Source organism: Mauremys reevesii, linkage group 11 (assembly GCF_016161935.1).
Source record: "Mauremys reevesii isolate NIE-2019 linkage group 11, ASM1616193v1, whole genome shotgun sequence".
Classification (NCBI taxonomy): Eukaryota; Metazoa; Chordata; order Testudines; family Geoemydidae; genus Mauremys; species Mauremys reevesii.
This window is the reverse complement of record NC_052633.1, coordinates 74,887,273-74,903,624: the sequence shown is the minus strand read 5'-3', so window position 1 is coordinate 74,903,624 and position 16,352 is coordinate 74,887,273. Positions and strand designations below refer to the sequence as shown.

General features: G+C 68.3%; 1 protein-coding gene across 1 annotated transcript; it reads right to left on the bottom strand.

The window, feature by feature from the left end:
• Positions 1 to 2,081: 2,081 nt before the first annotated feature.
• PRKAG3 (protein kinase AMP-activated non-catalytic subunit gamma 3) lies at positions 2,082 to 16,089 on the bottom strand. The gene is made up of 10 exons (XM_039494880.1): positions 15,988 to 16,089; positions 11,836 to 11,917; positions 11,321 to 11,379; positions 10,763 to 10,808; positions 9,892 to 9,946; positions 9,229 to 9,355; positions 5,534 to 5,699; positions 5,155 to 5,192; positions 4,748 to 4,894; positions 2,082 to 2,198 (listed from the first exon to the last, which is right to left on the bottom strand). Exons 1-10 carry the CDS (start codon positions 16,066 to 16,068, stop codon positions 2,082 to 2,084), a joined length of 918 nt encoding a protein of 305 aa, XP_039350814.1. The 5' UTR covers positions 16,069 to 16,089.
• Positions 16,090 to 16,352: the final 263 nt, after the last annotated feature.

Here is a 16,352-nt window from a genome sequence, read left to right as displayed (position 1 = left end):
AGATTTTCAGGAATCATCATCAGATCTGACAGGTGTGTCTGGCCGGAGGCCTGGGGCTGGGCACTTTAAGGGAACTGCGGGGTTTGGACGTCTGAGTAACCAGTGAGGTGCTACAGAAGCTGATTGGGGCTGGTTGGTAAATCGAAGTATTGGAATAACCACCAGCGTTTGGGGTTTGTCTGCCTGGTTTGGTTTGCAGTTCACCCTGATTGAGTGACCTCAGCTGGCTCCCCCGGGCAGCACCGTCACACAGGGCCAGCAAAGAGCCGGCAGCTGGGAATGGCTCCCACCTGGATACGGGCCACCCGCAGCCAGGTTAGAACCAGGGCCCTCCGGGGTGGCAGGCCCCATGCCCCGTGCCCCCAAGCCATCCACCCGCCTGGGCCAGTACCCTGCCCGTCCCTCCATCCGCAGCCCCTGGCCCCCGGTCTGGCCCCAGAACTAGGTGCCTGGCTGAAGGGGCTGGTGGCAGACAGCAAGGTGGGCGCGTGCCGGAGGAAAGGCCCCGCCGTGCCAGGGAGCATGGGGGGGGCCGCGGAAGCTCTCCCATGCCGCCCGCAGGGCACTACCCCTACCTGTGCCCAGCCAGGCGTGAAACCACAGCAGCTACCCAACGGGAGAGGGGGCCGACCCACCCCGGGGAGGGGCCGTGGCCCTGCGGCCTGGGACCCAGCCAAGCCAGCCCCATGGCACACAGCATCTCGCAGGACACAGATGGCATCACACGCCAGCCGAGCGCTGCACCAGCCCAGGCCAAATGTCCTACCCCGGCCATGCTGCCTTCAAACCCTCCCGTCTTTTGGGGGGGCCCCCAGGATGCCAGCAGGAAGCCCCATAGATGCCCCCAGCAGCCGGGAGTCCTGCCTGCTCCCCTTCCCCAGCTCTCTGCACCCTCTCTGCCCTGGGGGTCCACGGGCTACGGACCAGCCATGCCAGGAGGGAGAGACGCAGTGGTTGGGGGGCGCTGGGAGCTGTGGCTGTCCACAGGGGGCCGGGGGCAGGGAGGGGAGATCCCCACCTCTGTGCCGTCTGGGGTTACAGGATCGCGGGGCTGCCCAGCTCCCCTGCCCTGCGATCCCATTAGGGCCCAGTGGGGTCCCAGCACCCCGCACAGCCGGGCAGCCGGGCTCCCTGGCCAAGGGATCTGTCATCAGGGCCCGTCCCTGCCCGGGAGGGACCCAGGGACCAGGCATCGGGTCCTGCAGAAGGGAAGCTCCAGCCCATCCATGGGTACCCCCAGGAGGCCTGCATGGGGCGTGGTACGGCGAGCACCCCATGGGGTCCAAGGAGCCGGATCACAGGGGGCTCCAGGAACCAGTGAGCTGCTGGGCCAGGGGGTGCCGAGCTGCGCCCGCTGGGAGAACGGGAGCCGTGCCACCCGGCTGGCTCTGGATCCAGCCCTCCGACCCCCCTCCTCACCCCAGCGGGCTCTTCGCAGGGACGCAGGCGAGAAAGTCACCGACGAAAGGGAGGTGGGGGGAGCTGATTTTTGGCATCCCCCCCCAGCAACGGCGGCTGCGATTTGCACTTAGCTCATGCGGCCGGAGCGGGGGCCGGCCCCGACTTGGCACAGGGGTTCCGAGTCCAGGGGAGGCAGGACGGAGCCCTCGGCGGTGACCGGACGTGGCGCCGTGTGAGGCCAGGCCCTGCTGCTGCAGAGCAATACAGACCAGCAGCGCCGGCCGGGCGGGGGTCCCAGGAGTGTGCCCCCTGGCCCGCGGGGGCGGCGAGGTGGCAGCGCCGGCCGGGCGGGGGTCCCAGGAGTGTGCCCCCGGCCCGCGGGGGCGGCGAGGTGGCAGCGCCGGCCGGGTGGGGGTCCCAGGAGTGTGCCCCCGGCCCGCGGGGGCGGCGAGGCGGCCGCGCCGGCCGGGCGGGGTCCCAGGAGTGTGCCCGACTGCGGGGCGGCGAGGTGGCAGCGAGCGGCAGGGCGGGGGTCCCAGGAGTGTGCCCCCGGCCCGCGGGGGCGGTGAGGCGGCCGTGAGCGGCAGGGAGGGGGGAGGCCGAGGGCTGAGCCTACCTGAGCCGGCGAGAAGCAGAGGAAATGGAGGGTGCGGATGGAGAAAGGACGGAGCGTCGCGGGCTTAAGAGTTAAGAGCATCGATACCTGCGGGCGAGAGGACCAGGGCCTGCAGGATGTCGGAGAGGGAGACGATCCCCCGCAGGGAGTTCTTCTCGTCCACCAGAACCAGGCGATGGACCTGCCGCCCGAGCGAGACCCGCTGTCAGCCTCACCCGCGGGGCCAGGGCGGGCAGGGAGCGGGCATCGTGGGCAGATGGGGGTCAGCCAGTCGGGGCTGGGTCAGTGTGGGTGTGTGGGTGGTTGGGGGTCAGTCAGTGGGGGCTGGGTCAGAGGGGGTGTGTGGGTGGATGGGGGTCAGCCAGTGGGGCTGGGTCACAGGGGTGTGGGGGATGGGGTCCGTCAGTGGGGCTGGGTCAGAGGGTGCGTGGGTGGATGGGGTCAATCAGTGGGGCTGGGTCAGAGGGGGTGCGTGGGGATCGGGGTCAGCCAGTGGGGCTGGGTCACAGGGGTGTGTGGGGATGGGGTCCGTCAGTGGGGCTGGGTCAGAGGGGTGTGGGGGATGGGGTCAGCCAGTGGGGCTGGGTCACAGGGGTGTGTGAGGGGATGGGGTCAGCCAGTGGGGCTGAGTCAGAGGGGGTGTGTGGGGATGGGGGTCAGCCAGTGGGGTCTGGGTCAGAGGGGTGTGGGGATTGGGGTCAGCCAGTGGGGCTGGGTCACAGGGGTGTGTGAGGGGATGGGGTCAGCCAGTGGGGCTGGGTCACAGGGGTGCATGGGGATCGGGGTCAGCCAGTGGGGCTGGGTCAGAGGGGTGTGTGAGGATGGGGTCAGCCAGTGGGGCTGGGTCAGAGGTGTGGGGGATGGGGTCCGCCAGTGGGGCTGGGTCAGAGGGGGTGCGGTGGATGGGGGTCAATCAGTGGGGCTGGGTCAGAGGGGTGCGTGGGGATCGGGGTCAGCCAGTGGGGCTGGGTCACAGGGGTGTGTGGGGATGGGGTCCGTCAGTGGGGCTGGGTCAGAGGGGTGCGTGGGAATCGGGGTCCGTCAGTGGGGACTGGGTCAGAGGGGTGCGTGGGGAATCGGGTCCGTCAGTGGGGCTGGGTCAGAGGGGTGCGTGGGAATCGGGTCCGTCAGTGGGGCTGGGTCATAGGGGGTGCGTGGGGGAATCGGGGTCCGTCAGTGGGGCTGGGTCAGAAGGGATACGTGGGGGGATGGGGGTCAGTAAGTCGGAGCCGGGTCACTGGGGCTATATGGCAGTGGGTCGGGATCAGCGAGAGCCCGTGGGAGTGGACAGATGACTGTTGGGGGTCACAAAGGGGGTGAGCCCCCCAAGGAGCTGCCAGGGGGACGGGGCAGTGCTGGAGTCTGGGGGGAAGGACACATGAAGCCGAGCGGGGGGACAGGCGGACGCTCAGGTGGACCTGGGTCCAGGGGCCCCCCCAGGCCTAGCCCAGAGGCCGGGAGCAGGATCCGAGGCGGGGGCAGGGAGCAGGGCCCCCCCAGGGCTGGCCCGGAGGCCGGGAGCAGGATCCGAGGCGGTGGATGGGAGCTGGGCCCCCCCAGGTCTGGCCCGGAGGCCGGGAGCAGGATCCGAGGCGGGGGCCGGGCGCCGGGCCCCCCCAGGCCTGGCCCGGAGGCCGGGAGCAGGATCCGAGGCGGGGGCAGGGAGCAGGGCCCCCCCAGGCCTGGCCCGGAGGCCGGGAGCAGGATCCGAGGCGGGGGCAGGGAGCAGGGCCCCCCCAGGCCTGGCCCGGAGGCCGGGAGCAGGATCCGAGGCGGGGGCAGGGAGCAGGGCCCCCCCAGGTCTGGCCCGGAGGCCGGGAGCAGGATCCGAGGCGGGGGCAGGGAGCAGGGCCCCCCCAGGCCTGGCCCCGGAGGCTGGGAGCAGGATCCGAGGCGGGGGCAGGGGGCAGGGCCCCCCCAGGCCTGGCCGGGAGGCCGGGAGCAGGATCTGAGGCGGGGGCAGGGGGCTGGGCCCCCCCAGGCCTGGCCGGGCGGCCGGGAGCAGGAGCCGCGGTGGGGGCAGGGGGCAGGGCCCCCCCAGGCCTGGCCCCGGAGGCCGGGAGCAGGATCCGAGGCGGGGGCAGGGCCCCCCCAGGCCTGGCCCGGAGGCCGGGAGCAGGATCCGAGGTGGGGGCAGGGGGCAGGGCCCCCCCAGGCCTGGCCCGGAGGCCGGGAGCAGGATCCGAGGCAGGGGGCAGGGGGCAGGGCCCCCCCAGAGTTGGCCCCGGAGGCCGGGAGCAGGATCCGAGGTGGGGGCAGGGGGCAGGGCCCCCCCAGGCCTGGCCTGGAGGCCGGGAGCAGGATCCAAGGCGGGGGGCAGGGCCCCCCAGGCCTGGCCCCGGAGGCCGGGAGCAGGACCCGAGGCGGGGGCAGGGCCCCCCCAGGCCTGGCCCCGGAGGCCGGGAGCAGGATCCGAGGTGGGGGCAGGGGGCAGGGCCCCCCCAGGCCTGGCCCGGAGGCCGGGAGCAGGACCCGAGGCGGGGGGCAGGGCCCCCCAGGCCTGGCCCGGAGGCCGGGAGCAGGACCCGAGGCGGGGGCAGGGAGCAGGGCCCCCCCAGGCCTGGCCCCGGAGGCCAGGAGCAGGATCCGAGGTGGGGGCAGGGGGCAGGGCCCCCCCAGGCCTGGCCCGGAGGCCGGGAGCAGGACCCGAGGCGGGGGCAGGGCCCCCCCAGGCCTGGCCCGGAGGCCGGGAGCAGGACCCGAGGCGGGGGCAGGCCCCCCCAGCCCTACCTGCTCCTGCACGATGCGGTCGATGACGTCGCCCATGGTCTCGTGGGGGTGGCAGGTGAGCACCCCCTCCAGGCAGAGCGTTCGCCGCCGCAGCGCCTCCCGCACGCTGATGTCCAGGTTGTTGTAGGTTTTCTGGGCAGCCAGGTGCTGGGGGCAGGGGACAGACGGGCGCGGTCAGGGCACAGCTCCGGAGATGCCAGCCCCCTTGTGTGAGATGGGGGTCAGCCCCCCTGTGCCTGCCACCCCACAGCCCGAGCCCTCAGTGCCCCCCTAAGCTCCTGCCCTGTGGACCAGCCGCCAGGCTCCGCCCCAGAGGCGGCTGCACGGTGGTGGTGGGGAAAGGATCCCTGCCCGGCACTCGGGGGGAGGTAACGGCCCAGCGATCCGGCCCCGGTGCTGATACTCACGATCACGTCGAACCTGGAGTACAGGCCCACGACCTCCCCTGCAAGGAGAGAGCGAGAGAGCCGGGGTCACTGCAGGGCGGTGGGGGCACGGGGGTCAGACGGCAGCCGAGGCGTGGTGGGGACAGTGGGGCGCGAAGGGGGATCCCAGGGGCCCCGGTTCCTACAGCGATTCTGGGGAAGACAAGGGCGGTGCTGGTGCGGGGTGGGCACGGCCCAGCGGGACGGGGGGACAGGACAGCGGGTGCTCAGGATGGCTGTGAGTTGGGGGACCCAAGGAGGGCAGCGTGAGGTGCCCCGAGGGGGGATCCTGGGGGCGGACCGGGACCAGGGAGGTCAGGGAGACGGGCTGCCTGGCGTGCCCTGGGGTCTCTGCCCGTACCGGCTTCGTTTGTGACGGGCAGCGCCGACACCCGGCGGTCGACGAAGGTCTCCAGGGCCATGTAGACGGGCGCCGTCTCCAGCACCTTGGCCACGTCCCGGAAGGTGCCCACGCCCAGCTCCTGGATGGTTCTCTGCAGGAACCGCGGCCTGGGCAGCATGGCCCCCTGCGCGGGAGACGGGCAGCGATGGGGGGCAGCCCCGGGCACACGCTGGCCCCACTGCTGGGCCCCGGCTCCCTCGCGTCAGGCCAAGGCAGAGCCCCTCAGCCATGGCACATTGCAGCCAGCGAGCGCGTCAGCATGTGCTACATACACACCCCCCGTGTGCACGCACAACCCGCACGTACACCCCACACACCCCGTGTGCACGCACAACCCGCACGTACACCACACACCCTGTGTGCACGCACAACCCGCACGTACACCACACACCCCCTGTGTGCACACACAACCCGCACGTACACCACACACCCCCTGTGTGCACGCACAACCCGCACGTACACCACACACCCCCTGTGTGCACGCACAACCCGCACGTACACCACACACCCCCTGTGTGCACGCACAACCCGCACGTACACCACACACCCCCTGCGTGCACGCACAACCCGCACGTACACCACACACCCCCTGAGTGCACGCACAACCCGCACGTACACCACACACCCCCTGTGTGCACCCACAACCCGCACGTACACCACACACCCCCTGCGTGCACGCACAACCCGCACGTACACCACACACCCCCTGCGTGCACGCACAACCCGCACGTACACCACACACCCCCTGTGTGCACGCACAACCCGCACGTACACCCCACACACCCTGTGTGCACGCACAACCCGCACGTACACCACACACCCCCTGTGTGCACGCACAACCCGCACGTACACCGCACACCCCGTGTGCACGCACAACCCGCACGTACACCACACACACCCTGTGTGCACGCACAACCCGCACGTACACCACACACACCCTGTGTGCACGCACAACCCGCACGTAAACCACACACACCCTGTGTGCACGCACAACCCGCACGTACACCACACACCCCCTGTGTGCACACACAACCCGCACGTACACCACACACACCCCCTGTGTGCACACACAACCCGCACGTACACCACACACACCCCCTGTGTGCACACACAACCCGCACATACACCGCACACCCCCTGTGTGCACGCACAACCCGCACGTACACCATACACACCCCCTGCGTGCACACACAACCCGCACATACACCGCACACCCCCTGTGTGCACGCACAACCCGCACGTACACCACACACACCCTGTGTGCACACACAACCCGCACATACACCACACACACCCCCTGTGTGCACACACAACCCGCACGTACACCACACACACCCCCTGTGTGCACGCACAACCCGCACGTACACCACACACACCCCGTGTGCACGCACAACCCGCACATACACCACACACACCCCGTGTGCACGCACAACCCGCACGTACACCACACACACCCAGAGTGCACGCACAACCCGCACGTACACCACACACCCCCTGCGTGCACGCACAACCCGCACATACACCACACACACCCCCTGTGTGCACACACAACCCGCACGTACACCACACACACCCCCTGTGTGCACGCACAACCCGCACGTACACCACACACACCCCGTGTGCACCCACACCCCGCACATACACCACACACACCCCGTGTGTACGCACAACCCGCACGTACACCACACACACCCCGTGTGCACGCACAACCCACACATACACCGCACACCCCCTGTGTGTACGCACAACCCGCACGTACACCACACACCCTGTGTGCACGCACAACCCGCACGTACACCACACACCCCTGTGTGCACGCACAACCCGCACGTACAACACACACACCCTGTGTGCACGCACAATCCGCACGTACACCCCCACCCCTGTGTGCACGCACAACCCGCACGTAAACCCCCCACCCCCTGTGTGCACGCACAACCCGCACGCACACCACACACCCTGTGTGCACGCACAACCCGCACGTACACCACACACCCCCTGTGTGCACGCACAACCCGCACGTACACCCCCCACCCCCTGTGTGCCCACACAACCCGCACGGAAACCCCACCCCTGTGTGCACACACAACCCGCACGTACACCACACACCCTGTGTGCACGCACAACCCCACGCACACACACACACCCTGTGTGCACGCACAACCCGCACGCACACCACACACCCGTGTGCACACACAACCCGCCCGTACACCACACACACCCTGTGTGCACGCACAACCCCCACGTACACCACACACCCCCTGTGTGCACGCACAACCCGCACGTACACCACACACCCCGTGTGCACACACAACCCACACGTACACCACACACCCCCTGTGTGCACGCACAACCCGCACGTACACCACACACCCCCTGTGTGCACGCACAACCCGCACGTACACCACACACACCCTGTGTGCACGCACAACCCGCACGGACACCACACACCCCGTGTGCACGCACAACCCGCACGTACACCACACACCCCGTGTGCACACACAACCCACACGTACACCACACACCCCCTGTGTGCACGCACAACCCGCACGTACACCACACACCCCCTGTGTGCACACACAACCCGCACGTACACCACACACACACTGTGTGCACACACAACCCGCACGTACACCACACACACACACGCACTCTGTACACGCACAACCCACACGTACACCACACACACTCCGTACACGCACAACCCACACGTACACCCCCCCCACACACACACTGCATACACCACACACACACTGTGTGCACGCACAACCCGCACGCACCACACACACTGCCCGCACAATCCGCATGTACACCACACACACACTGCATACATGCACGTACACCACACACACACACACACACACACACTGCGTGCACAGACAACCCACACATACACCCCCCCACACACACACACTGCCCACACAACCCGCACGTACACCCACACACACTCCATACACGCACAACCCACACGTACACCCCCACACACACACACTGCACACACAACCCGCACGTACACACACACACTGCATATACACACACGTACACCCACCCACCCACACTGCGTACACACATGTACACACACACACTGCACGCACAACCTGCACATACAGCTCACACACACACACACTGTATACACACACAACCTGCATGTACACCTCCACACACACACTGCATGGACACACAACCTGCACATACACCCCACACACACACTGCATGCACACACAACCCGCACATACACCCACACACACAATCCACACGTATACACCCCCCCACCCACACACTGCATGCACACACAAAGCACCCCGCCTGCTCCCTGCATGCACACACCCCATGCACACCTGCAGCAGGCGTGCAGCCCGTCACACACACAACAAACGCCTGCATGTAGCACGTGGGGGGCTGCAGGCGTGTGCCCGTTTGCACCCGCTGCACGAGTACCCTCCCCCCGTACACCTCCAGCCCCCCCTGCCCAAAGGCAGACACCTCTCGACACTCACACTGTGCCCAGAGCGACCCACGGCCCCGTCTGCCTGCACACAGCACAGCCCCCCCCGCCCCGCCCCAGCCCCTGGGCACCGCTGCCCACCCAGCGGGTGGGGCTGGCTCAGCAATGCGGGGGGGCACTGATGCCCCCCAGCCGCCCCCCCACTCACGAAGAGGTGCAGGAACTTGAGGATGCGCTTGTGCGTCAGGATGTGCAGGACGTTCCCGGACACGGGCTCCATCACCGGCAGCCGGTGGATCCGGTTCCTGATCAGCTGGTAGACGGCGTCGAAGAGGCTGGGGGAGACCGAGGCAGCGATGGGGGGGGGGGCTGGAGAGCCTTGGGCAGGAACTTCAGGGCCCTCTGGAGTGACACCCGGGGGGGGGCTCCAGGGGTCCGCTGCTCCCCCCCGGCCCCCTCGCCCCAGCCTCCCCCCCCCAGCTAGCCCGGTGCTCTGTTCTGCCAAGTGGGGCGTTCTGGGCCTGCCCCTGCCAGCCCCCCACCCTGCCCCCCACCACGCCCGGGCTCGGCTGGCAGACCAAGGGGAGAGCAGTGGCCTGGGGGCCCGGACGCCTGGGTTGTTTCTTGGCCTCATCCCCCAACCGCCCACCCAGCTCTCCTCACATCCCCCCCACAGCCCCACCCCTTGGCTCCCCTGTGGGGGCAGCCCCCCACCCGGGCTCCCACCCGGACCAGCCTGGCTCTAGGGTTTGCGGCAGCCAGGCCCTGGCAGGCTCCATCTGCGGCGGCCACTGGGGCTGCAGTGGGGGCAGTCGGCCCAGAGACAGGCACCCCCCTCGGTGCCCCCCCATGGGGCTGGGGGGGGATTTACCTGTCATCGGGGGAGATGGAGACCAGCGGCTTCAGGGAGCCTTGCAGATAAACCTCTGGAAAGGAAGCAGAGGGGGTGAGCTGGGGGGCCGAGGGGGCGGGGAAGGGGGTGAGCTGGGGGCTGAGGGGCAGGGGAAGGAGGTGAGCTGGGGCTGAGGGGCGGGGAAGGGGGTGAGCTGGGGCTGAGGGGCGGGGACAGGGGTGATCTGGGGCTGAGGGGCGGGGAAGGGGGCTGAGCTGGGGCTGAGGGGCGGGAAGGGGGTGAGCTGGGGGCTGAGGGGCGGGGACAGGGGTGATCTGGGGCTGAGGGGCAGGGGAAGGGGGTGAGCTGGGGGCTGAGGGGCAGGGGAAGGGGGTGAGCTGGGGCTGAGGGGCGGGGAAGGGGGTGAGCTGGGGGCTGAGGGGCAGGGGAAGGGGGTGAGCTGGGGCTGAGGGGTGGGGAAGGGGTGAGCTGAGGGGCAGAGGAAGGGGGGGTGAGCTGGGGGGCTGAGGGGCAGGGGGAAGGGGGGTGAGCTGGGGGGCTGAGGGTGCAGCCCTAGACGTTAAGAACTTAGGCCGGGGGTGGCCAACTTGAGCCCGAGCGGGAGCCAGAATTTCCTGATGGCCGTCGCCCAAGAGCTGCAGTAACGTCAGCAGCCCCCCACCCGCTCCTGCCCCCCGGCTCCCAGCGTCTCCCCGATCAGCACCCCCCCCTCCCCGCCCCTCTCGATCGGGGCAGCCCCCCGCCGGGGCCCAGGGCCCGGGGCGGAAATCAGGCTGGGGAGGGTCTGGAACTCCTGCCGCCCCAGCGCCCCCTCCACCTCGCAGGCCCTACACCCCCCCCAGACCCTGCACCGTCACCCACCTGCCCCCGCCCCCCATCTTCAACCCACCTCGCCAGGTCTCGATTTTATGCTCCTCCAGCTCGTAGATCTGCACCTGCAGGGCCGGGAAAGGGGGTGAGGCAGGATGCCGGGACAGGTGGCAAACGGGGACCTGCTGGGGGGGCTGCCTCTGGTCAGGGGCTGCCATTGGCTGAGCAGCTCCCAAGGGGGACTTCGGCGGGGAAGCCACGCGGCCCCCCCTCGGCGTTAGATGGCCGTTCGGGCCCCACCGGCTCTGCCGGCGCCACACGCCACGCGCCATGCGCCACGCCAGGGAGCAGAGCCCAGAGGCAGGACGCACCCAGAGCGGCTCTGCCCACGGGCCCATCTCGCCCGGCGTCCTGGCCCCAGCCGGCCGGCTCTGCCTCTCGCACTAACACTGGGCCAGCTGCGGACGGGGTCCCCTCCCGGCTCCCCCCTGCTCCCCACACCAGGAGCTCAATGGCCCCAGCACGTGCCTGCCCCTCTTCCCGCCCCACAAGCGGCCCCTGAGCCCCCTCCCCGCCTGCTGGGGGAGTCTGATCTGGGGGGAGCCGCCCCCAGCAGGGCAGGGCCTGGCCAGCTCACCAGCGGGGACCGGTAGTAGCGGTGCAGGATGTTGATGAAGTCCGTGATGGTCAGCATCCCTGGGGGAGAGACAGGCAGGTCAGTGGGGGCAGCCGGCTGGGGGCACCACGGCCATTCCCCAGGGGCCGGCTGCCCCCAGGGCGCGCTCCGGCTGGGCAGCGGCACCCTCAGCGCCCCATGCAGCGCCCCATGGCCTGGCGCCCCTGCCCAGGAGCCAGAAACAGGGGCCACTTGGCTGCCAGCCCCCACGGGGTGAACAAACTCAGCGCGTCATGTGCCGGCGGCTGCATGGGCACCAGGCCAAGCAGAGAGGGGTGGTGGAACTGGCCAGGAGTCAACCCAGGCCGGTGCCAACAGTGCCCTGGAGCAGGATGGGGTCTGTGCCACGCTGGGCACCGGGGCGGGGGGTGTCGCTGTGAGCCCTGCGGCTCCAGCAGGGCTTGGGCATCCCAGCGCAGGGCCCATGATGCAGCCCCCCCGTTCTGTGCCTCGCTGCCCCCCCCCGCGACACTCACCCACAAAGCACTGCTGCCGGCTGTCCCAGAGGGGGGCGGCCCGCACCCCATTGCCCACCAGCGCCAGGAAGGCCTTCTTCATCTGCAAGCCGAGCAGAGGGGCCGTGAGCCCACCGGGGGAAGGATGGGGTGTGGGGGAGTAGGGAGCACAGACTGTCTGGGTGGGGGAGGGGAGAGCCAGAGGGTTAGGTGAGATGCAGGTATTCAGACTGTAAGAGGAGCTAGGCCTGGGGGAGGGGAGGTGACACCTCTGGCCAGTGGGGAGACAAAGGAGAGGAGCTGAGGAGAGAGGAGGGGCTGAGGGGGTTGGCAGACTGGAGTTGGCTGGAGAAGAGAGGGGAAGCAGGGAGAGAGGGCTCTGATCCCCGGGCGGGGGCTGGGAGGCCCCAAGATGGACCTAACCGGGGGGATCCGGTTATCTGTGCCTGCAAGGCCTGTCCTGGACTGTGTTCCTGTCGTCTAAATAAACCTTCTGCTTTACTGGCTGGCTGAGAGTCCTGGTGAATCGGCAGGGAGCCCGGGGGTGCAGGGCCTGACTCCCCCACACTCCGTGACAACTGGTGGCAGCGGTGGGATGACTGCACCCCGTGGACGGCGCTTCCTGCCGTAAGTGACTAGGGAGCAGTAAAACGAAGGGGCGATTAACCCCTGGGGCAGTGTGGCCAGAGAGCAGGACTTTGCAGTAACAGGGTCCCCCGGGGGATCACAGCAAGCGATCCCAGGGGCGGAGGAGTCTGCAGCTCGACCCTGGCAGAGCGGGGGTGACCTCAAGGACTGGCACACTAGGGGTCCCCCTGGAACCCGTGGGGAGCGGCGAACACCCCGGCCTGTGAGCAACCAGCAGGAAGATGTATTCCCAGAAGCGCAAGTGTGAGCTGGTGGAGCTGTGCAAGCAGGGGGGGCTGCGCCATGAGAAGCTCACCAAGGCCCAGCTGATTGCCCGGCTGGAGGAGAGAGATCGCAGGAATGAACCGGTCCCTGTCTCTGAGGGAAGCAGCCGGGCAGATGCAGCGCAGGCACCAGTGTCTGTCCCCGCTGGGAGTGGTCAGCCGGCCGCTGAGGGCTCCTCGAGACCTCCCACCCCTAGGCCTAGGGGGAGGGGGAGGAGGAGCCCAGCTACGGACGGCGCCGTGACCCCCCCCGGCCAGCCGGGAATCATCCCAGCGACGCTCGGCCTCCGTGGAACTCAGGCGGCTGGACTTGGAGAGAGAGATCAAACGGATGGAGATGGAGATGGAGGACCGGCAGAAGCAGCGTGAATTCGAGGAAAGGGAGAAGGAGAAGCAACGCGAATACGAGGAAAGGGAGAAGCAGCGTGCACATGAGCTGGCCATGGCCCAGCTGAAAAGCAGGGAGGCCCCAGCTGCGGTGAGTGAGGGGGGGCCCAAGCCTACAAAGAGCTTCGATAAGAACTTCCTGGCCCCGCGTAAGGAGGGGGAGGACATAGACACCTTCCTGACGGCCTTTGAGAACGCCTGCGAGCTGCACAGGGTTGACCCTGCAGACAGGATCCGGTGCCTCACCCCCTTACTGGACTCCACCGCCGTGGAGGTGTACAGCCGAATGAGAGGGGCGGAGGCGCGGGACTACAACCTGTTCAAAGAGGCCCTGCTCTGCGAGTTTGGGCTGACCCCGGAGATGTACCGGAAGAGGTTCCGGGGTCAACGTAAGACCCGGGAGGTCACCTACCTACAACTGGTCAACCGGGCGCAGGGGTACGCCCGCAAGTGGACGGCTGGGGCCCAAACTAGAGAGGACCTGCTTGATCCATTCGTACTGGAGCACCTGTATGAGCAGTGCCCGTCGGACCTGAAGCTGTGGCTGATGGACCAGAAGCCGGAGAACCCGCAGCAAGCAGGCCGGCTGGCCGACCAATACATGGACAGTCGGGCAAGGGATAATAGGGAGGCGTCTCGAAGTAGCAGGTCTGCCTTGACGCAGAGGGAGATTCACCAGGGGACCTCCCAGAAGGGGCCGAGGGAGGACCCCCACCAAAGGGAAACATCTGGCGTCAGGTCCAGCCGTCCCACTCGAGGGGACCCACGAGCCATGGGCTGCTATCAATGTGGCCAAACGGGCCACATACGGGCCCAGTGCCCCAAGCTCCGGGACAAACTGAGCAGACCAACCCCACACCGGGTCAACTTGGTAGGGACCCAGCAGGATGAGGGGCAGTGTTCGCAGGGAAGGGGGGCTGGCCGTGTACCCCCTGCGAAGGAGGGAGGGGGGCCCCGGGTTGACCCCCCCGAGGGGCTGGATGCTCCCAGCCCTGAGTTTTGGGTTTACAGGGTGGGCACAGGGCTGCCCCTCCGGAGCGAGTGCCTTGTTCCTCTGGAGGTAGACGGGAAGGAGACCACTGGGTACTGGGATACGGGCGCAGAGGTGACGCTGGCCCGGCCGGAGGTGGTGGCCTCAGATCGGATGGTGCCCAACACCTACCTGACCCTGAGGGGTGTGATCGGGACCCCATTCAGGGTGCCTGTGGCGAGGGTGCACCTAAAGTGGGGGGACAAGGAGGGCCCCAAGGACGTGGGGGTGCACCCACATTTGCCCACGGAGGTGTTAATGGGGGGGGGACCTCGAGGACTGGCCAAGTAACACCCGGGGTGCCCTGGCCGTGAACCGTAGTCAGAGTTGGCACAGGGCTCTGCACCCTGACCCCGGGGAAGGTACTCTGCCCGAGGCACCGGACCCTGACCCGGTGGGGAGGGAACGCCCAGGGACAGGGCTCAGAGAGGCTGTGGCCCCAGACCCAGCCGGTGAGAGAGAGCAGATCCCCGTCCCTGCCCCAGCGGCTGAGTACCAGGCCGCGGTGCGGGAAGACCCCTCCTTGCGGAGGATAGGGGACCTGGCCAACCTCGGGGGGGGTGGGACAGACAATGGGACGAGGTGGCCGGAAAAGGTTCCTGTGGGAGAAGGGGCTCCTGTACCGAGAATGGGCTCCCCCAGGGAAGATGGAGTCAGGGGGGATCAGGAGGCAGCTGGTGGCACCCCAGGAGTATCGCCGCCAGCTGCTGTGCCAGGCCCATGACATTCCCCCCTCAGGGCACCAGGGAGCCTGGCGTACCCAGCAGCGGCTGCTACAGAACTATTACTGGCCTGGGGTCTTTGCCCATGTCCGGCAGCACTGCCGCTCCTGTGACGTCTGCCAGAGGGAGAGGAAGGCCCGGGACAGGGGGGAGATGGCTGTAAGGCCCTCGCCCCGCCCTGAGGAGCCTGTCCAGAGGGGGGCCAGGGTCAGAAGGGGGGCTCTGAACCCAGAGAGCCCGAATCACAGCCCCCCAGACTGGAACGTGGGGAGAAGGCCCCAGCCCAGGGTGCACCCCAGGGGTACTGGGGTGGGGAAAGGGCGCGGGCGGCATAAGGCTTCCCCCCGGCACCCTGCAAGTGCCCTCGAGTCCCCCCGACCTACAGGGGGGCAGGAAACTGGAATGACCTGGGGTAACTCTCCCCCCAGATCGGGGGGGACCCTGGGGCCTCTGTGGGAATGTAGGTGGGTTCGAACTTCCCCAGGTCACTGGCTGGAGTGACCCTGCTCAGTTCAGTCTCGGAGGGGGGAGAGGTGTAATGGAGTAGGGAGTACAGACTGTCTGGGTGGGGGAGGGGAGAGCCAGAGGGTTAGGTGAGATGCAGGTATTCAGACGGTAAGAGGAGCTAGACCTGGGGGAGGGGAGATGACACCTCTGGCCAGTGGGGAGACAAAGGAGAGGAGCTGAGGAGAGAGGAGGGGCTGAGGGGGTTGACAGACTGGAGTTGGCTGGAGAAGGGAGGGGAAGCAGGGAGAGAGGGCTCTGATCCCCGAAGGGGGGGGCTGGGAGGACCCCAAGATGGACCTAACCGGGGGGATCCGGTTATCTGTGCCTGCAAGACCTGTGCTGGACTGTGTTCCTGTCGTCTAAATAAACCTTCTGCTTTACTGGCTGGCTGAGAGTCCTGGTGAATCACAGGGAGCCCGGGGGTGCAGGGCCTGGGTCCCCCACACTCCGTGACACGGGGCAGTCCCCATTCGCCCCCCACCCTGCTTCACGGGGCTCCGGGGCTGCTTGGGATGGAGGGAGGGATCAGCCCAGCTGCAGCCCAGGGCCCCTCGCCCCACCTGCCCCCAGCCCCTAACACTCAGGCCAGCCCCATGGCCCAGCCCCTCAGGCTCACCTGCAGCGTGGTGTCGAACACCAGCAGCTTGGAGCTGGTGGGGACAGCGGCGTAGCAGGGGTGATTCCTCAGGAAATGCATGTAGGGCTCGGCCTCGGGGCCCTGGAACGCGGCTTCTGGGCACAGCGCCGAGATCGCGGCGGGCAAAGGGAGGCTCCTGGTGTCTGACTCCACGGCCTCCGCATCGGTGCCAGTGTCGCAGCCAGCCTGCCTGGCCTCGGTGCTCGCGCTGGAGCCCATCACCCGGGCATCGGAGCCTGCAGCCTTGGTACCGGAGCCATCACTGGAGCCCATCACCCCGGCATCAGACCCTGCAGCCTTGGTACCGGAGCCATCACTGGAGCCCATCACCCCAGCATCGGAGC

What these genes read in the sequence shown, in the direction of transcription:
- PRKAG3 (XM_039494880.1), bottom strand. Translation starts at nt 16,068, where the DNA reads ATGCATTTCCTGAGGAATCACCCCTGCTACGCCGCTGTCCCCACCAGC. An exon ending in GCTACTACCGGTCCCCGCTG is followed by an intron (nt 10,809 to 11,320) that starts GTGAGCTGGCCA and finishes CCGGCCCTGCAG; the next exon opens with GTGCAGATCTACGAGCTGGA. An exon ending in TCAAGTTCCTGCACCTCTTC is followed by an intron (nt 5,700 to 9,228) that starts GTGAGTGGGGGG and finishes TCTCCCGCGCAG; the next exon opens with GGGGCCATGCTGCCCAGGCC.